At 43.6% G+C, this 21,142-nt stretch overlaps 1 protein-coding gene across 2 annotated transcripts in view; it reads right to left on the bottom strand.

The window, feature by feature from the left end:
• The window catches only part of LOC101174210 (tyrosine kinase receptor Cad96Ca), a 33,449-nt gene extending 18,250 nt beyond the window's left edge, over window positions 1-15,199 (bottom strand). The window contains exons 1-6 of one of the 2 annotated variants that reach the window (XM_023961831.1): window positions 14,722-15,199; window positions 14,565-14,658; window positions 13,421-13,625; window positions 13,205-13,343; window positions 7,557-7,655; window positions 5,505-5,665 (exon numbers count right to left, since the gene is read on the bottom strand). In XM_023961831.1, coding sequence (XP_023817599.1) covers window positions 5,505-5,665; window positions 7,557-7,655; window positions 13,205-13,343; window positions 13,421-13,625; window positions 14,565-14,658; window positions 14,722-14,752 — 729 coding nt within the window. In that variant the 5' untranslated portion in view covers window positions 14,753-15,199. The remainder of the gene's footprint in view (window positions 1-5,504; window positions 5,666-7,556; window positions 7,656-13,204; window positions 13,344-13,420; window positions 13,626-14,564; window positions 14,659-14,721) is intronic. The other variant, XM_023961832.1, reaches the window with a different exon arrangement.
• Window positions 15,200-21,142: the final 5,943 nt, after the last annotated feature.

Genomic DNA, 21,142 nt, shown 5'->3' with positions numbered 1-21,142 from the left:
TGCGGAGTGGGTCTCCCTTGGGGGGTCCTGGCCCGTACCTGGGGTTGGGGCGGGGGGATGCCCGGAACTCCTGGGTGGTGGTGGGGTGCTCGTCTGGGGCTGTGGGCGTCCTTCTCCGGTGGGGCCCTGCGTTGGGTTCTCCCGGCGCGGCGGGGGGGCTGCTCTCCTGGTTGGGCTGGGGCGGCGCCCTCTTTCCCTCCGTGCCTCCCTGCTCTCTGGCTCTGGGGGCCTTGCGGCGGCCCTGCTGGCCCTGGCCTGGGTGGCGGGCTTGGTCGCCCGGGCGGCGGTTGTTCCCTGCCGGTTCCCGTGTGGTGTTGGGGGGAATCCGGCTGCCGCTGCTGGTGCGGTGGGGGTCTTGGGGTGGGGATGGCTGGGCACTCTCCCTCCTTCTTTTCACGTTCCACCATCCATTTTAGAAGAACATAAACACTCACCTGAGCACAGGTGTCAGCTCAACAGACTGAATGACTGAAATATTTCACACTAGTTGGTTTTAAGGCATAAGTATGCGTGTGAACACTATCTGTTTTGTGTACATGTCGACAGGTGGACATTTTTGCAACTAACAGGTGTGTTTATAACATTTGAGTGTGTGTGTGGACAGGCTCCGCCCTTTTTTTTTTTTGTTTGTTTTTTTTTTACATTTGAACCTTACCATAATGAGTAACAACCAGTAAACTTGTTGCTTTATGCTGCTTCATGGTCTTATCCCCCTTCCCCTCCTATTATCACCCCCTACCCCCCCTCTCTCTAACGTCCCTCTTTCTTCTTCCCCTCTTTCCTTTTCCGTCCGGTCCAACACCAAAGATTTTCAGACATGTTTGAAATTAATAAAGTTTGGCCTCAATTACAAAAGGGGTTTATTCAGACATACCTTTGGTTTGTCTGAAGATTAATAACCCCTCTTGTTAAAGTAAAATATGTCCAACCCAAGAGGCCCTCAGCTCTCATCTGTCTGCCTAGCTGTTGGACAGGACAAGTTAAAAAAAAAGAAAAAAAAAAAAAAAAAAAAAAAAAAAAGAATGAAAAATAATTTTTTAATTACACTCATTTGCTCATAAAATACAATTAATGCAGTCCTCAATAGTCCTCATTTTTACTATACCATCTTACTACAACAACCTGTTTCTTTCTTTATTTTTTATGGTATCTCACTTATTCGCATATTGATCATCATTGGCCCATGACATTTAATTAGTTCTGCTTATAGTTTAATAACAGTAAACAACTCTTTCCCATTTATTTATACCAAACCACTAAAGAAAATGGTGAAAGAAAATAACTTTCAGTAGCTTTTAGAAATAATTTATTAGGAAAAAATATAATGCAATGTAGACCCAATAATTAAATAAAAACTGTCCTTAGTTATACTAGTATTCAAACAAACAGATTGGAACAAAACATTTTCAGTGAACTAAATTGTACAATTATATTCCAATATAAAGAATTCCCAAAAAATAAACAAAGTGAATTTCTGATCAAATCTTGGTTGTAGTCGGTCAATAAGGTCATGATTAGTCAGTAAGGAAAGTTTGGTGACTGTAGCTTTAGTATTTTCAGAGCTATTGAGGATCTTTGACCAAATATGATCTATATTTCTATATGAAAATACCCAAAAAATAAACAAAGCGGTTCTTTGAACAAATCTTTGTTGTAGTCGGTCAATAAGGTCATGATTAGTCAGTACAGACAGTTTGGTGACTGTAGCTTTAGTATTTTCAGAGCTATTGAGGATCTTTGACCGAATATGATCCACATTTCAATATAAAGAATTCCCAAAAAATAAAAAAATGTTTATTTTGACCAAATCTTTGTTGTAGTCGGACAATAAGGTCATGATTAGTCAGTAAGGAAAGTTTGATGACTGTAGCGTCAGAATTTACAGAGCTATTAATCACTTTAATTATGATTCATATCTCTATTAAAATGTAAAAAATATGTGCTACAAAATATGATAAAGATGGACTTTCACACAAAATATTTATTTTAGCATCAATATGCTGACAGATATTCACTACCAGTTCATATAAATGTAGAGATGTATTCACTTTTCACAAGAGTATTGATTTTTACAGAATGGTGTTTCACAGAGATTGCACTTTGTTGACGGTCCCTTGGCTGCCGGCTCGCTGCGTGTCTGCATTTACACCTCGAAGAGAACAATTTTGATCAAAAGGTGAAAAAACGATCTTTTTTCTTTTGAAGTGCATTTGTAGTTTACTCTCTGGGTTAATACAAAAGGTTTGAGATACTTGCTGTCACGATTGAACGTTTATCTGAAGAGTTATTGAGGCCGGAAGTCCGAATCTGTGAATATCTTTCTAACTTTACCGAACTAATTTATATGATGGTTTCTCAGATCGTAGCAGCACTTCCTCCTTCAGCGATCGGGAGCCTCGGATCGCAGGGCTTCGCACTCCGCTATGCGAAGGCGGCTACCGTTCCGACTGGGAGTTTCGACGAATCGCGGTGCGTCCACAGAAGGCGGAAATGCTGCTATGTAGTCCTGAGAAACTGTGTGTCATCAGAAGTTCACAACCATCACAAAGCCCTCTCCTCTGCCGCTAACACAAAGCTACACTGCTCCTAGCATGAGTCTGTTAGCAGCCGACACACAGAGAAGCACTGACGTCATCGCCCCGCCTCCCCTCTGGAAATACTAAGTCAAATTGAATAATGTGACAATGTTGGCAGGGTGGATGTGAAAATGCAAATGCAATCCCCTCTTTGCATTTTCATTTTAATTATGACACAGAATGAGCAGTTTTTAAGTAGAAATGAAAAAGCATTTTAAAGTATTGCTTTTTCATTTTAATTTTGAGTCATTTGATGCAGTTACATTTTCAAAATTAAATACCTTTCTGTTAATCCATTTAATTGTCAAATTAGACATTTCTAAATGAATTTTGCTACACATTTACCAGAGAACTTTTTGAAAATGAACTGTCAAATACCATTTTCATTATCATTTTAATTAAGTGACTGTCATGTGCAGGGTGGCTCGCGAGCGGTAGGACCCAGAAGCAGAGGCCCACGGGTTCAGGACTAAAGGGTTTAATAACAGAACAAAAGGCGCTGCAGAGCAGGAACACTAAGACAAAACAAAAACTCACTGTGGCTTGGCGAGGGACAAGGAACGAGGAAGCTAAGACATGAAGACGTGAACACCATGACACAAGCTAATGGACCAGCCCAGGAGGAAGGGAGCCACGGAAACAGAACCAAACAAGACAGAACAAGACACAACAAACTCAAACCATGACAGTGACAGAATAATCAGTGTTGAAGAAGAAAATGAAAAAGTATTTTGCTGGATTGCTTTTTTCATTTTAATTTTGAGTCAAAAAATGCAGCTTCATTTTGAAAATTAAAAAGCATTTCTGGTTTTGACTTTTATTTTTAATCGCTTCCATATTTTTCAGACAGTGACACAAAAAAATTGTTTTTCAAAACATATTCAAGTCAGATAAGAATCAATCTAAAATGAAGACATGCTCATTTTAGATGGCAGGGATGTTCACCTCCAGATCTCCCTGTTTCCTTTCTAGACTATTCTTCTTTTTGGTGAAATTATTCCTGAATCAGGTCATCAGCAACATGTAGGACATCCAGAACAAAAGACAACAGACGGACTCAAATGATCAAAGAGTCAATTGGGGGTTCCAGACTTGTCATCCTGTTGGAGGACAAGATGCTGAATACCCCCACGCCCCCACCACCATCTCCACATTACACTAGACAAAGAGCAGCATCGGTTTCTGACTCATTCAACCCTGGTGTCCAAAGGAGCAATCGAGGAAACTGTCTCTCAAGCACCATCCCAACACTCTAGTCTGACACTACAATATGGATTCAATGTTTTACTAAGTGATATGTGTGTAAATATTAAGTGTTGACAATATACAGTGGGGCAAAGAAGTATTAAGTCAGCCACCAATTGTGCAAGTTCTCCTATCTAAAAAGATGAGAGAGGATATATTATTAAAGGATATATTTGTAAATTATAACTATTTGGTCACCTTCAAAAGTTCATCTCAATATTTAGTTATAAACCCTTTGTTGGTTTCTGTAAGTCTTCACAAAGTTTTCACAAGCTGTTGCTGGTATTTTGGCCCATTCTTCCATGCAGATCTCCTCTAGAGCAGTGATGTTTTGGTGCTGTTGCTGAGGAACAGACTTTCAACTCCCTCCAAAGATTTACTATGGGGTTGAGAACTGGAGACTGGCTAGTCTGCTCCAGGACCTTGAAATGCTTCTTACGAAGCCGCTCCTTTGTTACCTGGGCAGTGTGTTTGGGATTGTTGTCATGCTGAAAGACCCAGCCACGTTTTATCTTCAGTGTCCTCGCTGATGGAAGGAGGTTTTCACTCAAAATCTGACGATGCATGACCTCATTCATTTACACGCATCAGTCGTCCTGATCCCTTTGCTGAAAAACAGCCCCAAAGCATGATGTTTCCACCCCCATGCTCTACAGTAGATATGGTGTTCTTTGGATGCAGCTCAGCATTCTTTCTCCTCCAAACATGATGAGTGGAGTTCTTCTTCTTCTTCTTCTGCAAAAAGTTCCATTTTGGTTTCATCTGACCATAGGACATAGACGCTCCTGTACATGTACTGGCTTTAAGTGGGAGAACTTGCACGATTGGTGGCTGACTAAATACTTTTTTTCCCCACTGTGCAGTTATTTGGCTGTGGAAAATGTCTCATTAGCTGTCCAACGTCACACGTATGTGGGACATTTGATCTCCGTATTTGACCCATCTTCTGGGAAAGTAGTCTGCGGCAGACACAGGCATCCATCCATCCATCCATCCATCAATCTTGTTAACCTGCTGAATTCATTTCGGGGTCACCAGGCTGCTGGAGCCTGTCACAGCTAGTGTTGGGCAAAGATGGGATGCACCCCGGACAGGTCGACAGCCTGCTGCACTAACTCTCACACACAACCCACACACATGCATACCTATGGGGCACTTTAGGGCCATCAGGCAACCTGTGGGGCATGTCTTTGGACCGTGGGAGGAAGCTGGAGTCCCTGGAGACAACCCCCACATACACAGGGAGAACATGCAAACTCCACACAGAAGGGTCCCAGTCGGGATTTAAACCAAACTAGAGCTCCCGAAAGTGCTAACCACTGCTTCACCATGTAGCCAAACTTTGTTTCCTCCCTGAAACCAGGCAGACACAGTTGCGCTTGAGAACTATTTGGTGGTTTAGCCCCCAATCTAACCCATTTGTCATTTTTGTACAGCATCTGTGTCCTTTGGCAAATTCCTCTTCTATCTCTATCTTATACTGTTGTTGTGGTTATTTTCTGACATACTAGACAGTTATAATGACCTAATTTCACCCGGAGGATGGATAAAGTCATCTTTTCATCTGGAGAATTGAGGTTGTTTATTTGAAGAAATGACAATGCAAAGTTTTTTCTGTTATTGTTGTTTTTTGTACAATGTGGCTAAAATGGTTTAATTAAGTCAAAAAGCATAAAAATGTACCATTTTGGAGCGCAGGTGCTGCATGGCCAGAGCGATGTGATAGGAGGCGATAGTGAGCAGACTCTGCAGCTCAGGGTCTCCACTCAGGTGGACTCTGTTGGTCTGGAGGAAAGTTCTCAGAGTCCCAAAGCTCACGTATTCCATGATCAGCATGAATGGCTCTGCAGAGAAAATGGCAAACAAGCTCTGACAGAAAGATCTCCAAAGATTTTCACAGAACAGCTGGTACAGGTTGCTTTTGAGTCAAGGGGATTCTCTGTGCTCATGGTTGTAACTAGGGATGGGTACCGAGCCCCGGGGTAACATTCTTCAAGACCCTAGTATCGTTAACGGTTCTGCTATCAGTACTGGAGAAGTCTTTTTTTCTGTCCCACAAGATATAAACTTTATCTGCTATATTTAACTCTACAAGTCAGTAGATTTTCCGTTAATTAATGATGATATTAATTTCTTTTTTCTCGCAGAAGAGGAGAGGTCTGTCTGACTATTTGTGTGCACGGGGGCTGTTGTTCAGACAGCACGCGGCGCGCGCACACAGGAACGCTACCAAAGATATACGATGGCGGGAAGAGCTAAATGGCCCAAAATGCGTCTCTTTCCTCCCTGTGCTGCGGCTCTCTGTGGTTTAGTAAAATAACTATTGTTGGACCTTAAACACAGTCAGAGCAGTCAGGAGGAAGAGACCAGCGTGAACATGTGGAGGGGGTGAGTCTGCAGCTGTGAACGCCGACCAGAGACTGTTATGGGATGGAAAGTTCTTTAAAAAAGACAGTCAGTGGTGATCTCGTAGGGGACACATGAGCGCCCCCCCCCAAAAAAAAACAACAAAATTGTTTTTATCCCCCTACACCAAACCACCCATTTCAGCGTAAGATGAATTAAATTTGGGTCAGGGCGCCCCCACTATCCTGTCACCTTGCTGCTACGATGAATGTATGTTGCGCTGTCTGTGTAGTAAACGTTGGGGGGGGGGGGGGGGGGTTGCACACGGGGATACAACGAACGGGTAGAGAGGCGGGGGCGGGGCTTAGACTCAACGCTTATGATTCCAGACAAACTAACAGCTACTTCCAAATAAATAAATAAATATCTTCCATGAAATTAACATAATTTATTGGGTTTACTGTATTTAAAGAATGAGTTTCCATCATCTCATTCATCTTAACTCTGGGTGTTTGACAGACAGAAAAGTCTATTAAAGATTGTGGAAAATGGACAAAAGATCAAAGGAAACATCACACTTATACAGAATACAAGTTATTAAATTAAATGATTAACAAAATATCCTGACAGTATTTTGAATCAATACAAGTATTGCCAAATTAACTATCACTACATGTCAGCAAAGACAGTTTTTTCTAACACATCTAGTGTTGCGGCTCCCTGTGCTTTCATCTCAGTGGGAAACTGATCCAAATGGCTCTTTGAGAGGTTCAGGTTTCTGACCCCTGGTCTAGCACATCCACGTGCATTCCAGCTTTGTATTGTAACATTATCATGTATAAAGTAAAAAAACATAATGAGGAAATAAAACACTTTAAGTTCTTAATTTGTTATTTATTTATTTTTTGTCCTCAAAAAGTATCGACAATAGTATCGTTAAAATACCGGATGGATAAGCAGTATCAATAAGAGTAGTAGTTCTGTTAAACGATACCCATCCCTAGTTGTAAGATGTTCTTATCTGATTTTTTAACAAGTTCCTTCAACTTCTACAAAACTATGATACAGAACATATTTTATTTATTATAGTTGCTAAAGATGAGATGTTCTTAAAAAAATGAAACTTTGAAGCAGCACCTTAAAACCCTGAAATTTCTTTTTATGAGTTCTTTGTTGACAGTGTGTGACCAAAACTGTTCCTTCTGATTCAAACTTTTGCTGCTGTTCAGGGCTCTTCACTCTGTCAGTGATAGAAAGTTCTTTTAACTAAAATGCAGCCAAACCGGAACTCACTTTTTTTCCACCACTGTGTTAGCAGATAAAATGCGGATTTATTGAAACTGTTTTCATGACACCAAAGGTTGTGAAGAAACCGTAAAAATGTCCTACCTTCTGATGTGTTCCAGTCCAGGAGCTGCAGGACGTTCTTATGGTGCATCAACTTCCTCATGATGGAAACCTCGGTCTCCACATGTTTCAGACGCACACCTCAGAGGAAAAACACACAAAATCAAATGATGTCAGTGGATTTTATAAATATTCTTGACAGAAGTTTGGATTAGTGGGAACATCTCTGCTGTTGGAAAGAAAGGACTGTGACTTTCTGTGCTGCAGGCAGTGTTTTATGTGAGATAGTTCATTTTAAACTTTACACTCTGGTGCTGCTCTTCAAAGACAGTGGGATTTTTTTAAATATAGCTACAAACAGTCAGGTTTAAGGCACAAAAATATTGAAGGTTTTCTTTTGAGAATCCTTTAACTCTTCTCAAAAACATCACTCTCTGCTCTAAACCTAAAACACAATTCAAATCTACTCTTTGCAGAACACATGACACATTTTCATTTTTAAAACACGTATGAAAAAATTTAACACAAGTGGTCAAAACTGTAGACACCTGTTGCAATTTAACTGCAGTGAGTATTAGGACAGTCCTGAAACAACTGAGCAGCTTTTCAGAGATGGATAACAGACCAAGACCATGTAGACCCAGGCCCCCACCAAGATCCTGACCCACGCCCAGGCCCAGACCAGCACCAAGACCCAGACCCCCAGCAGGACCCAGACCCAGACCAGCACCAAGACCCATACCTCTACAAAGTATATGAAAAGTATATGTCTGTAACACTACGTAACACTACTAGAGCACCCAAATATTGACAAAAGATTCATAACACCCCAGGAACTTCAGGACAAACATGGAATAAATAACTTCTAGGAATATCAGCAACTTAAATCTATCATTACTCTTCTTCCTCTTTCGGCTGCTCCCATCAGGGGTCGCCACAGCGAACAAGTCGCATGGTAAACTTGGCAATGTTTTACGCCGGATGCCCTTCCTGACGCAACCCTCTCAAACCGGGCTTGGAACCGGCACAGAGGTAGAGAAGGGAACAGGGAGCAGCCCGGAGTCGAGCCCTGGTTTCACGGACGGAAGGCGCCGCAAACCAGCACGAGCTAAACCAGCTCCCCAAATCCATCATTACTAAAAAGTTTAAATACAGAGACAATGATTTAAAGCTACCAGAAGTAGTTACCTCTCTGATTAATTTCTCAATGATTAAAACTCTTTACAAAATATACAAACTCTAATGCAACTTAGATCAGTGTTTTTCAACCAGTGTGCCGCGGCACACTAGTGTGCCGTGGTAGATGGTCAAGTGTGCCGTGGGAAATTGCCCTCATTAACTGATCTAAAAACATTTCCCATCTCCAGGAAATCAGCTCTTTGTTCATCCAAACAGGCCCTGATAAAACACTGAGTAGTAAGGAATATGAAAGATCTTAAAATTACTTTTTCTTTGTGTTTATTTAATTCTATTAAAGAAATTTTGATAAGAATCACGGTACCGCGATTTACCTGCAGCTATGACAGTTTGCGGAAAAGTCCCGTCCCTTTAACTGTCTCCACCAATCATTCTTGAAGGTTTAATCACATGTCATCAGTCTGACCAATCAGAAGTGCTTAAAGTCTTCACTTCCTTGTTCTTAATTCTGCTGATAAAGTCGCTCAGTTCTAACAAAAATACCAGCTAAAGCTCTTCTTTAGCGGTGTAGCTTTCCACAGAGTCCGGTGTCAGACTGTGAAACAAGTGGACAATACAATGAAGCTCAGAGACGCGAGTCTTTCTGCAAGTTTTCGGCAGTTTTCACACTACATCTCCCATGATGCATTGGCTTAAAGAGCCAGTGTCCCAGCGCACAATGAGTTGTCCTTGAGAAACGCCTTGAAACCACAACAAACAAACAGTTTCTAAATTTTCTAATTTAACTTTCATTTCATCTCTTAGAAAAAACAGCCGCAACTTCCTGCTTTTCCGGCCACAATTATCACAAAAATGCACGTGAGATTGCGGGCGGGGGGGGGGGGGGGGGGGGCTGTCGATCAATACAGACCATGAATTTCTGTTTTTTTTTTTTTTTTTTGGGATGCTGGTGTGCCGCGGGATTTTTGTCAAGGTTAAAGTGTGCCGTGGCTCAAAAAAGGTTGAAAAACACTGACTTAGATAATAACATTTCACTTCCGCTAACAAAATGGGATGCAGATTTGAGCATCAGCACAGATGAAAGCTTCTGGTCAGAAATTTTTCTAAACACCTTTAAACTGACAAAAAGTACAAAATTGCAGCTAATCCAATTCAACTTTGAAAAAATTCAGTCTCTCTGGTCTCCCATTGTTAACTACATGGGGGTGGGGGTGGGGGGGGTGGGGGCTGGGCGTAGGGGTGTGTATTGGCAAGAGTCTGGCGATACAATACGTATCCCGATATTTTAGCGAAACACATTTTCTTTCTTCTTTTTTTAAGTATGACTTTGAAAAAACTCTTCCTGAATTTCAATGTCTTCTATTGTAATAAAATGGTCAGATTCAGTTTATTTAATGATCACAATGTTGAGCACTGCAACTGTGTCTCATAAAAAAGATGCTTTTACCAAAGCAAATTCATAGTGCTTTTATTTTGGTAACTAAAAATATAGAAAGGGAACAGTCAATGTTGTCTGATTTCCACAACAAAAATGTTTTTCAGTATAAGAAAAAACAAAGAATGAATGTATCTTAACCAATAAGTTTGTACCGGTGAAATAAATTGCTGTTTATTTTCAACATTGCTTAATGTAGCTTCTTCAGTATTTTTAAACGGTCCAGGAGCCTGAATGGTGCTTCAAAAATAAAGGGGGGGGGGGGGGGGGGCCCTGATTCTTTTCAGAAACAATAAAGTGTGTTGATGAGGCAGCATGACTGAAAGAAGGAAAGTTGCTTTAATGTGGCAAAGATGCTTTGTTTACATTTCACTCTGCTCTGCTGCACCTTTGCAGCCACGCTTCTCACACACGTTCGATCAGGTCGCTCAACTAGAATCTGTTGCTGGGAGGTTCTGCAGAATTTTAGCCCGCTTTGTCGATAGCATTTTGGATGGGTTGCCCATCTGCACCTGGGACTGGGATCCTCTCTCCACACAGGGAGAGGGATCCCTGAGTTCTCTGGCAAGACCAAGAGCCGGGGATCACATCACATCTGAGCCTGGAGGTGTCCGTGTCCCTGTGGTGTGGGTTCTGGTCCTTGCCCCTGAGCACTGCGCCTCGCCAAATTTCCAACTGTGGGTGAGACTGGTCAGTTCATGTTTACAACAATTATTGTGGACCCCCTTTTCTCCTTGGTGCCCTCCTCCTGGGCGGGGGCGACTGGCCCCTGCCTTACTCTCTCCTGGACCAACTGTGGGCCGGGTGGGTGGCTGCCTGGAGCGCGGAGCGGGTCTCCTTTGGGGGGTCCTGGCTCGTACCTGGGGTTGGGGCGGGGGGATGCCCAGAACCCCTGGGTGGTGATGAGGTGCTCGTCTGGGGCTGTGGGCACCCGTTCTAGGTGGGGCCCTGCGTTGGGCCCTCCCGGCGCGGCGGGGGGGCTGCTCTCCTGGTTGGGCTGGGGCGGCACTCTCTTTCCCCCCATGTCTCCCTGCTCTCTGGCTTTGAGGGCCCCACGGTGGTCCTACTGGCCTGGGTGGCGGATGTGATTGCCTGGGGGGTGTTGTTCTCTGTCTGCTACCGTGCGGGTGTTGGGGGCTTCTAGCTGCCGCTGCTGCTATGGCGGGGGTCCTTCTTTTCACATTCCATCATCCACTTTAGAAGAACACAAACACTCACCTGAGCACAGGTGCAAGGTAACCTTTGCATTCATAGTTTGCGTGATTGAATGAATGAACTTATTCACACTAGTTGGTTTTAAGGCATAAGTATGCGTGTGTGAACACTATTTGTATTGTGTACATGTTGACATGTGGACATTTTTGGAACCAATAGGTATGTTTCTGAAGTTTTAGTGTGTGTGTGTGTGTGGACAGGCCCCACCCCTTATAGACTTGTATTACATCTGAACCTCACTGTAATGATTATAACCATCCAGTAGCTTGTTGCTTTATGATGCTTTATGGTTTCACCCCCCCTTCTATAATCACCCTCCTAACCCCCCCTCTCTAACATCCCTCTCTCTTCTTTCCTCCTTTCCTTTTCCGCCTGGTCCATGTCAAAGGTCAAATGTGTATTTTTCATTATGCATTAAACAAAAAGGTTTTCGTACCAGCTGTATTCAACCAGCAACAAGACGCTCTTTTTGAGCAAACAGTGGTTCAAAGTAATGCAATGAAATTGTCTGAAATTGAGCAACGGATAATTGAAGACAACACTAACTTTAGATCAGCAGTGTTAGCCTCCCCACCATTGCTTAAGTTCTTCAGCCCAGTAGAGTCAGCATGAAACAAATTCCTTTTATAAAGGTTTACGAGGAGAACCTTACACTCAAGAAAACCTGTTGCAGGTCATGGACTTGGCCTGTGATGACATTTCCATTGGGTTCTGTAAAGGCTGCACCAGGCACACTAGATCATTTTTCTCCCTGTCTGCTTAGGGTGAACATTGCCTGTCATGTCGATGAAGTCCTCTGGTCTGACCCAGCAAGATAACGAAGTGCAATAAATGCAAATCCTGATTCACAGGGAAAAAACAAAATCCTATTTTACAATTCACAGTTCTTTATAAACGTTTTTGCTAACAGTGTACAGCAGGGGTCACCAACCCTGTGCCCGCGGGCGCCAGTGCCCCTTGTGGCGCCCGCAGGGAATGCACCCAAAAAAAAATCTTTTTTTTTTTTATTGAAGCAAATATTCAACAAACAACCACCGCATGTCTGTCAATGACAACAATATCAATTCTGAGATAAAGGTAGACAAAGAAAACCCAAATATGTAAACAAATATAACTTAAAAAATAATCACTAAAAGTAAGGGGTCTATTACAAAAGTTTAAATAGATCAAAAAAATTACACAATTTCTGGACATTCTTATGATTCATGTAATGTAAAGATTTTGAGAATAGGTTGAGGTGGTTGAGTAATCCATTAATGTGAGGATTAATATTCCTGTCTGTTTTTATTTACATTTATGTTTAAAAAGTTAAAATTAAGTTAAAGTTTTAAAGGTTTAAAAGTTTAGCTTTAGTGTGTTCAATAAATATTTATCTTGTTCGGCTGCAACCTAAAGTCTGTTTTGAAATTAGGCTCCCTCTGCAACTGAGTTTGACCCCCCCTCTGTAATACGAGTCTAGAAAATTCATGCATGTTTTTGTGTGTAAAATGAGCAAATAAAAATAGGGCACACAAAAGGAAGTCCTCAAATTGTGTTGTTTTTTTTCTTTTTTGGGGGGGGGCTAGGAGGTTTTTAGTGGCGCCCTTCATACCACTTGGTGCCCATGAAATAGCCCTCGGTCTCAAAAAGGTTGGTGAACCCTGGTGTACAGTGTTTTGATCTCAAAGTGAGCTTTTGACGAAGAGCCAATTATTTTGTATGTTAGGCTTTTATTTTGAAAATCGTGTTTGATGTTTGGGGGAACTGGTCTAATGTTTCAGAAAATGTTTTTTAGAAGTTGGGAAAAACTTGTAGAACTATATAAGTGACATTGTCAAAGTGTTTTAGCTTCACTGAACTAATCAAGCAAAAGGCCGCTCCGCCTAAATGGAGCTGATGTTCTGGGTTCAGATGTTCTTGGTACCTTCTTTGCTGATCTTGCAGGTCAACATGGTGTGGCCTTTACATGTCCCTCTGCTCATCCTGGCCTGGTAGAAGACCCCCTCCTTGCCTGCTTTGATCAGGTGCAGCAGGTTCAGGTCAGACTTGGTGAAATGAAGATTCTGGGATTGAAACGTCCACATGTACAGTAATGAGAGGCGGCGGAGAGGATTCCTGTGAGTTGGTGCAGCAGCAGTACCTGGTCCTGGCTTTTCCTCAGCCTCTTTGAGCAGGACCTGAGTGTGCTGGTAATCCGCAGAGGAGTTCGAGGAGGAAGAGGCTCATCCATTTGCTCATCCTCCTCTGCTGCAGGAGCCACCATAGGCATGCTGGGAAGTTGTATCTGTGGAAAAAACAGCTTGCTGCGCTGGAGCTCTGCAACAGTATGGACCGTGGAACGATACCTGCAGAATACAGTGATGCTCGTGAGCACTCAGACCCTCAGCACAGTTATGAACATCCCTGCATCCAAACTCACCTCATTTAGATAACTTCTTTTTCCAAAACATTGTTAATTGGGGTTCGATTTTCTTTCAAAGATGTCTTGAACTTCCTTTCCACATCATACTCATTCTAGTTAACTCTCCATTCAGACATTTCTGGACATTATTTTCCTTCTACATGAAAACCAATGTCTGCATTTTCACGTTTTCAGTCCTGTTGGGTTGGTGATCAGGAGGCTTCAAGATGCTTTCCATCTAGAGTTATTTTTTGTATTTCAGAAATGACAGAATCCTCTGCAGTGATCATCTGGGGACCTGCAGACTCCTCTTTTCAGCCTTCTCCTTGGCAGAGATGCTAATGCCACATCAGACCCTCTCAGACATTCAGAGGCCCCGTCAAGCTGCGTATCGGTCTGGCAGTCTATCTCGCACCTTCGTCTGCACGTCCACCTGTATCCCTGTCCTCTCTCTGGTGGAACATGATGAAGCACCAGGCCCATGAGGCATCTGAGGACTTTGATACCCACCTCCACTTTAACCCTTGTGCTATCTTAGATGACCCCCCCCTTACATTGACGTGTTCTCCCTACCATGACAAAGGTGGATAAAGGTGGAAAGATTTCATGTAATCCATGGACACCAGTGAAGATCACAAATCATTGAAGAAAAAAGGTTCAGAGCACTGTCTAGTGGGTCTAGATGACCCAACTCCCAATGGTAAAGTGCCTAGGATAGCACAAGCGTTAATATAAACACTGTCCACAAATAAAGACTGAGACGCAAACCTGGAGCTTTTTTATTTTTAAGATCTGTGGAAGTTTTCCCCCAAATCACACTTAAGGTGGAATTTAAATCTGATGTCTCTGACACACACACACACACACATTACTCTGTTCTTACTTTTTTAGAAGAACGATCCCCAGCACAGTGAACAGCATGACGATGGCAGACAGAACAGCGATGACGATGTAGACCCCCAGGCCCTGGCCGTGACCTGAAAGCACCTGCAATCAGCAACAGACTGGACAAATTCCCAGCATGCCACACCGTAGCTCACCTGCACAGTGGGTGGAATTGGAGGACTCCATGTCTCTGCAGACGTTTGCTCTGGAGCTTTTGCCGTCTCACCTCAGTCCTAAGGAGGGATGGCGGTGAATCAGTGTGCACACACAGGAAGAGGACAGGCAGTAAAACCTTTTTCATCAAAAGTCTTCTGCGTGTTTGCTGAAGTCCACCATCCTTCCCAGAGCATGAAGACTCATCCACGGGCGTGTTTTCAGAACACAGCTGGACTCCATCGAACGTGACGCTTCAAAAGGTTGAAGTGTGTGCGGCGGCAGCCTTCATGTCCATGTGCACATCAACCACTGCAGTCAGAGGAAGTGAAGAGCTGCCGCTCAAGACACAAGCCCTCATGTGACGGCCCCCACAGTAAACCCTGAAGGCTCTACCACACATCAGAGCTCTCAACGCTGTGAGAGGATTTTCGATACATTCAGATGAAGTCACTTCAAAAGTTCAGAAGAAAAAAAACCCAACTAGACACGTTACAATGTTCTCATTCGTGGAGAAACTGTTGAAAGGTTCTGATCAAAGACGGAGTGGGATGTTCTGAATAAGTCCAGAGTGTTTCTGCACACAGCTGCTCTGTTGTTGCACACTGTGCACCAACACGTGAGAGCTTTGACAGAGCAGACGTAACATAGTGTTTAAACAATGAATGCACCAACGCTAAACCCTTCTCAAAAGATGTTTTTTTAAATGCAACACTTAATTTTTTTTTCTAAAAAGTAGATTGTTTTGTTGCGGTAAATGTCACTTCACTGAAAGTGAGCCAGATGTGAGGCAGGCAGGAAGCCCCCCACCCCCCATCCACCACTCATGCAAGCGCAGAGGCAAAGTTTGATTCAGGGCAGCTGCTGCAGAGACCCTGTCTTCACGGTTTCCTCCCTCGGTTTTATGCAGAAAGAAATGTGAGAACAGACATGGAGCTTTCAGCTCGTCAGAGAGAATCCAACAACCAGCTGCCCCCCTGCAGGGGGCGGGATGATCACCTGGTGTCAAACACCTGGGTGAGGCTAAAGTGTTGATTCCTACATAAAAACTTCATTGAACTATTGTACTAGAAATAACTAAATACTTACAAGCAGCCTGGAGAATTTCAAAAAAAGTATTTGTTGGTTTCTTTTTCCCGCCAAATTTATTTTGCAATCAATAACTAATAGAAGGTTTAGGCCACTTTTAGTAACGTGCATAAAACTAGTTTACAGAAGTGGGTGTTGAAGGAATTTGTATTAGTAGTCTTATTTTTATTACGTTTTCTGTTTTGCCTATATTACTTGAAGTTTTAGTTTCATAGATTAAGTGTGTAGAACTGTGTGTATCCTGACTTCATTGACCTCACATTCCTTAGGATGTTTCACGGACAACAGCTGTCAGTCATTCCCCTACAGAGGAGGGGGATGTTGACCTCTCGGGCATTGGTCAACAGCAGTCAGCAGAAATGTCTAATCTAAACCACGAGGAATAGATTATAGCTGTGAGAACTTCTCCAGATGTCCGGTTCCAGGGAAGAACAAAAAGGTTGATCTTTAACCTAGGCTCTCCATGGATTTCTTGCTGTCAATCTGATTTGTTACGGACAGGAAGAGTCTGAGTTTATCACAGCACCAGGCGTATCTTTGAAGTCATCCCCTGGGGAGATGGATTGGGTCCGGAGAGTGACCGTCGACTATTGGCTGATGGACGAAGGCGGATCATCGGTCACCCAATCCAAGTGATTCCAGGGCGGAGATTCGACGTCATGTTGTCCACGGGGGGGAAGAAGCCCAGAACATCTTTAAAAACTGGAGCAGAGGACTATTTTGTTGTTCTCCTGTTGCCTTCATGTAAAGCGCATGTAAACTTCTTACGTTTTGAAGGCCTTTACATTGAGAACCCAGATCTGTTTGACTTTTGTTTTAGAACTATTGTTAGGGCAATAAATATCATGTAACTTTACCCGGCTGAATTCTGTGGTTTCTACTCTCGACTTTTTGAATGCGCGTGGAAAAGCTTCAAAGCGAAAGGTCTTTTCCAACAACTTGGTGACCCGGGACGTGAAGTCGGGGATCACGGATCGAGCCGGTGACGTATTTTTCGTATTTTTGAGACTTTCAGTGTAAAGTCTGGGCACGCTTCCTCCCGTCCACCTGGTCGACTTCTCATGCGGCCGCATACAAAACAGGTAAGCAGAAGCCTGCTGCAAAATTCTGCATATTGATTAAGTTATCTAATAGTGGAATAACTCAAATTGAACGAGATCTCGAGTGAGTGGGCGGTAGAGCTTTCCCCCGAAAGAATAAATAAAATAAATAATAAATAAATAAATAAATAAAATAAATAATAAATAAATAAATAAAAATAAATAGATAAATAAATAAATAAATAAATAAATAAATAAAAGTTGACCCAAACTTTAAAGGGATGGTTGACTGTTAGTTTGTGACACCTAGTGTGCAACAACAGTACAGAAAAGGTATCCTAGGTTTATCGGTTGTGTTTGAGGTAATGTATTCAAAATACATGGTTTCCGTCTGTTTGCCCTAGAGAGACGCCCAAGGCGAAAAAACAGTGTAGTTTAGGAACTAATTTTTGCGCGTTTAGGTAATTTGGAAGATATTAACGGGGCAGTGACCTCGACAAATTATTTTTTTATATACAGAGAGAAACCAAATAAAGAATTCTAATATTAAACATGAGAGGTGTATTTGATAAAAATGATGAGAAAAATGGTGCATTTGCTCTGACTGACAAACGACTTGACGTGGACGACAGACGACAAGATGACGACAACAGCGATGACTGTGACTTGAATGATGCTGAATGGGAGAGAATGTATGAGATTTTGGAAAGTCAGGTGCTTGGTGGAATTGAGAAGAGACAGAGAGAAAAGGAGAAGGAGAGACTGCGGAAAGCATGGGTTTTGATGGCTTTAAAACGGACTAGAAGTTGGATGACATTTAGCCAGCAGTTGCGAAAGAATGAGGATGACGTGCTGAAGCAGATTCAGGAGTTGGATGAGAAGGTGAAAGAAGGAACATGGAAAAAGAAGAGGGAAAATAAACGGAAACACAAGGAGACTGATGAAATTCGGCGTGCAGTTCACCAATTAACACTTGCTGCTACAGCTCTGGCTATGGTGAAGACAGAGCAGGAGAGTTCTGAATGTACTGTGACACCATCTTCCCCCGAAGCCCCCCTTTCTGGCATTTACCCCTCCCTTCCCGTAGGGACAGATTCCCCTGTCGTTCATCCTCCCCCTCCTTATCCTTCCCAACAGATGTATCCAATGTTGAAAATATGTGGTGAAGTTGCTTGTGATTTTGATGAAGGTTTGACTCCTGCAGAGAAACAGCATATAGCTTCCATGTTGCGAGAAAGGCGATCCAAAGCGGGTGGAGAAACAGCAGACCCCTCCCGAGGGGTCATAAATCCTCAGCCGGAAACCCCCTCTCACAGCTCTCCAGTTTCACAGCAAAGAATTGACTCAGGGGTGAGTGACCCTCAGGTCAACCAGCTCCTGCGGCCTTCGCATTTTGAGAACACATTGGAGAGTCTGACAGGTAATTATAAATCGCCAGCTGAATTTAAAACAAATAACAGACTAGTATTTCCAGAATGGGAAGGTAACGAAAGGGAGGAGAAGGAGGAGGAGAAGGGGGATGACAAGGAATGTCCTCCGCACAGGCCACGTGTCCTTGCCTCAAATCAGGATTTGGATAAGGTCAGAAGAATGAAACACATTATGACTTTAAGAAGTGAAACAAAACAGAAAGGGGCCACAGCACCTATGTATCCTATGTTAGCAACAGGAGCGGGTGTGCCTATTTATCAGCCACTCCAGCTTAAGGATGTGTCAACACTTGCTGAACGTTTACCACGTGTGTCCAATGGCGGACGCAACTTTCTTCAGAAATTATGCACAGTTATGCAGGGTCATATACCCTGTATCGGGGATTTGAGACAGATGCTAGGCGTAACAGCCACAGTCACTGAGGTCCAGTCTATTGAACAGCGTGCGGGTGTGCAGGACCTTCCGGACTCCACTCTTTTAGTGGATGTTCAGGATCCAGTTTTTTTGGCAATTAGAGAACTTTTTCCAGATCCACAGACTGCAGCTCCATCCTGCTTCCCCTTTGATGGTAAGGAACCCAGCACATATTATTCAGAGTGTGTCCAGAAATGGACTGACAGCACGGGTAGAGATCCCAGCCTGACACCTCCTGAGACAGTCATGTTCAGAACTGCGATTCTGGCCGGAGTGCCTCAGGAAGTGCAGGATTTATTGAATGCAGACCCAGATTTGATGGCATGTGATGAGCGTCGGTTTAAGAGGCATTTGGTGTATCATTGCAGAGCATACTTGGTAAAAAAGGAGAAAGCGGAGGGAGAAGTTGAGCAGTTGAAAACACAGTTGCTGAAACTACAACTAGCACAGGCTCGGAAAGAGTCCACTCAGGACAAACAAGATAAAAAAGATGTAAAAAAAGACAATAACGTGATGAGTTTGACACCCCTAGAGCCGACAGTAATGATGTGGCAGGCGCAGGCATTCAGAGGTCGCGGCAGGGGACGAGGTGGATATTCTGGAAGACGTGGACCACCCAGAGGACCTCCTCCAGCAGCAACTGGTGACGGCTGTTTCATCTGCGCCGCTCCAGACCATTGGGCAAGAGCATGCCCATACCAAGGTACCCAACCGCAGAATGCACCGACTAGGGGCAGAGGGCGTGGAAGAAATGGACAGTGCCCACGACCACTCCAGGCCCCTCCTCCACCCTGGCAGGAACCCCAGGGGTGGCAAAACGGACAGTACCACTAGGGGTGCCCAGGAGCTCAGGGATCACTTGGTGATGCAGGAGCCATGGTCCCTTTCAAACTCAGAGGTAATCAAATGATGGGATTAATCGATACAGGAGCGACATGTTCTTCTATAAACTGTCAGTTACCTCCATCTGCTCTGACAAATGAACACATGAACTTTGTGGGCTTCTCTGGGACACCTCAAACCCTGCAAAAGACCATTCCACTGACTTTTGAACTGGCTGGTCAGAAGGTGGAACATTCATTTGTGCATTCACCCCACACACCCGTGAATTTGTTGGGGCGGGACATTCTTGTCAAAACAGGAGCCAGCATCCTCTGTTCCCCAGATGGGATAAGGATCACCTTTCCAAATGGACATGTTCTGACTGGATGCCATGCCACGCACTATGAGGGACAGTGGTTGTTGCAGCCTCACCCACAGCCAACTCCCACTGCCGACATATACTGGGCCCTGTTGGATCCAGAGGCCTCTGACATGCCAGGTGTGTACCATGAATTTCAGTTATGGAAACCGTGGATTCTGTCGTTGAAGCCTTATTTTCCGCCTCTGGATGACCTGCACTGCACACTCTATTATGACAGAGAGGATGATCAATTATATCAGGAAGCATTTCATCAGGTAGAAGGCCACACGTGGCATTTAACCTCCACTGATATATATATAGGCCCTGAGGGTGTAGCGGCTCATTGTGCACTCACACATTCACAAATGCAGTGGTATCGGATGTCAGATACAGCAGTACCACACATCTCATTAGCACTCTCCCCGGGTCATGAGGCTCGCCAACTCGGGCCTATGACTAAACGGGGCGCTAACAACACAGACTGGCAGAATTGTGCTATTTCAGGAGTTCAATTTTCTCCCTCCACTAAGATGTACAGGATCATTTTGCCTCCGATGACCAACTCCTCAGTTTTGGAGCATGTCTGCATTGCCCGACATCATGGCAGAGAGCAAACGGATCATGAAGATGCAGAGGTGATGTTAAAAACACTCCCAGCCTCTTTGTGGTCCACAGGTCCATTTGATGTTGGTTCATGCTCCGCCGTTCCCCCGGTGGAGGTCCAGGTAATTGCAGGATCACAGGTTTTTAGACCACAGTACCGCTGGGTGACAGATGCGGATGAGGGGATGGAGGAGACTCTGACTGGTTTGTGGAACTCTGGTGTTATTGAGCATTCGCATTCATCGTGGTGTACCCCTTTGAGACCAGTTTTAAAAGCAGATGGTAAAACTTATCGCATGGCACATGATTTAAGGGCTGTGAATGATGTCACCATTACTCCAGTTCTTCCTGTGCCTGATCCACATCGCATGCTGTCAACTTTAACCCCACAATGTGTATGGTTCACTGCCATTGATTTAGCGAACGCTTTCTTTTGCATTCCATTGCATGAAAATAGTAGACATCTATTTGCATTTCAGTACAAAGGAGTTCGTTTGCAGTACACACGTTTGCCACAAGGATTTAAGAATTCTCCTGGCATTTTCAACCAATGTTTGAAGTCTCTCTTACAGGATATGGTGCTGCCACAGGGTTGTGTTTTGTTGATGTATGTGGACGATCTCCTGCTGGCGGCTCCAACTGCTGAAATCTGCCTTCAGGCGA

Source organism: Oryzias latipes, chromosome 13 (genome assembly GCF_002234675.1).
Source record: "Oryzias latipes chromosome 13, ASM223467v1".
Classification (NCBI taxonomy): domain Eukaryota; kingdom Metazoa; phylum Chordata; class Actinopteri; order Beloniformes; family Adrianichthyidae; genus Oryzias; species Oryzias latipes.
Note: the sequence above shows the minus strand (reverse complement) of the source record. Positions and strands in the feature narration are given on the sequence as shown.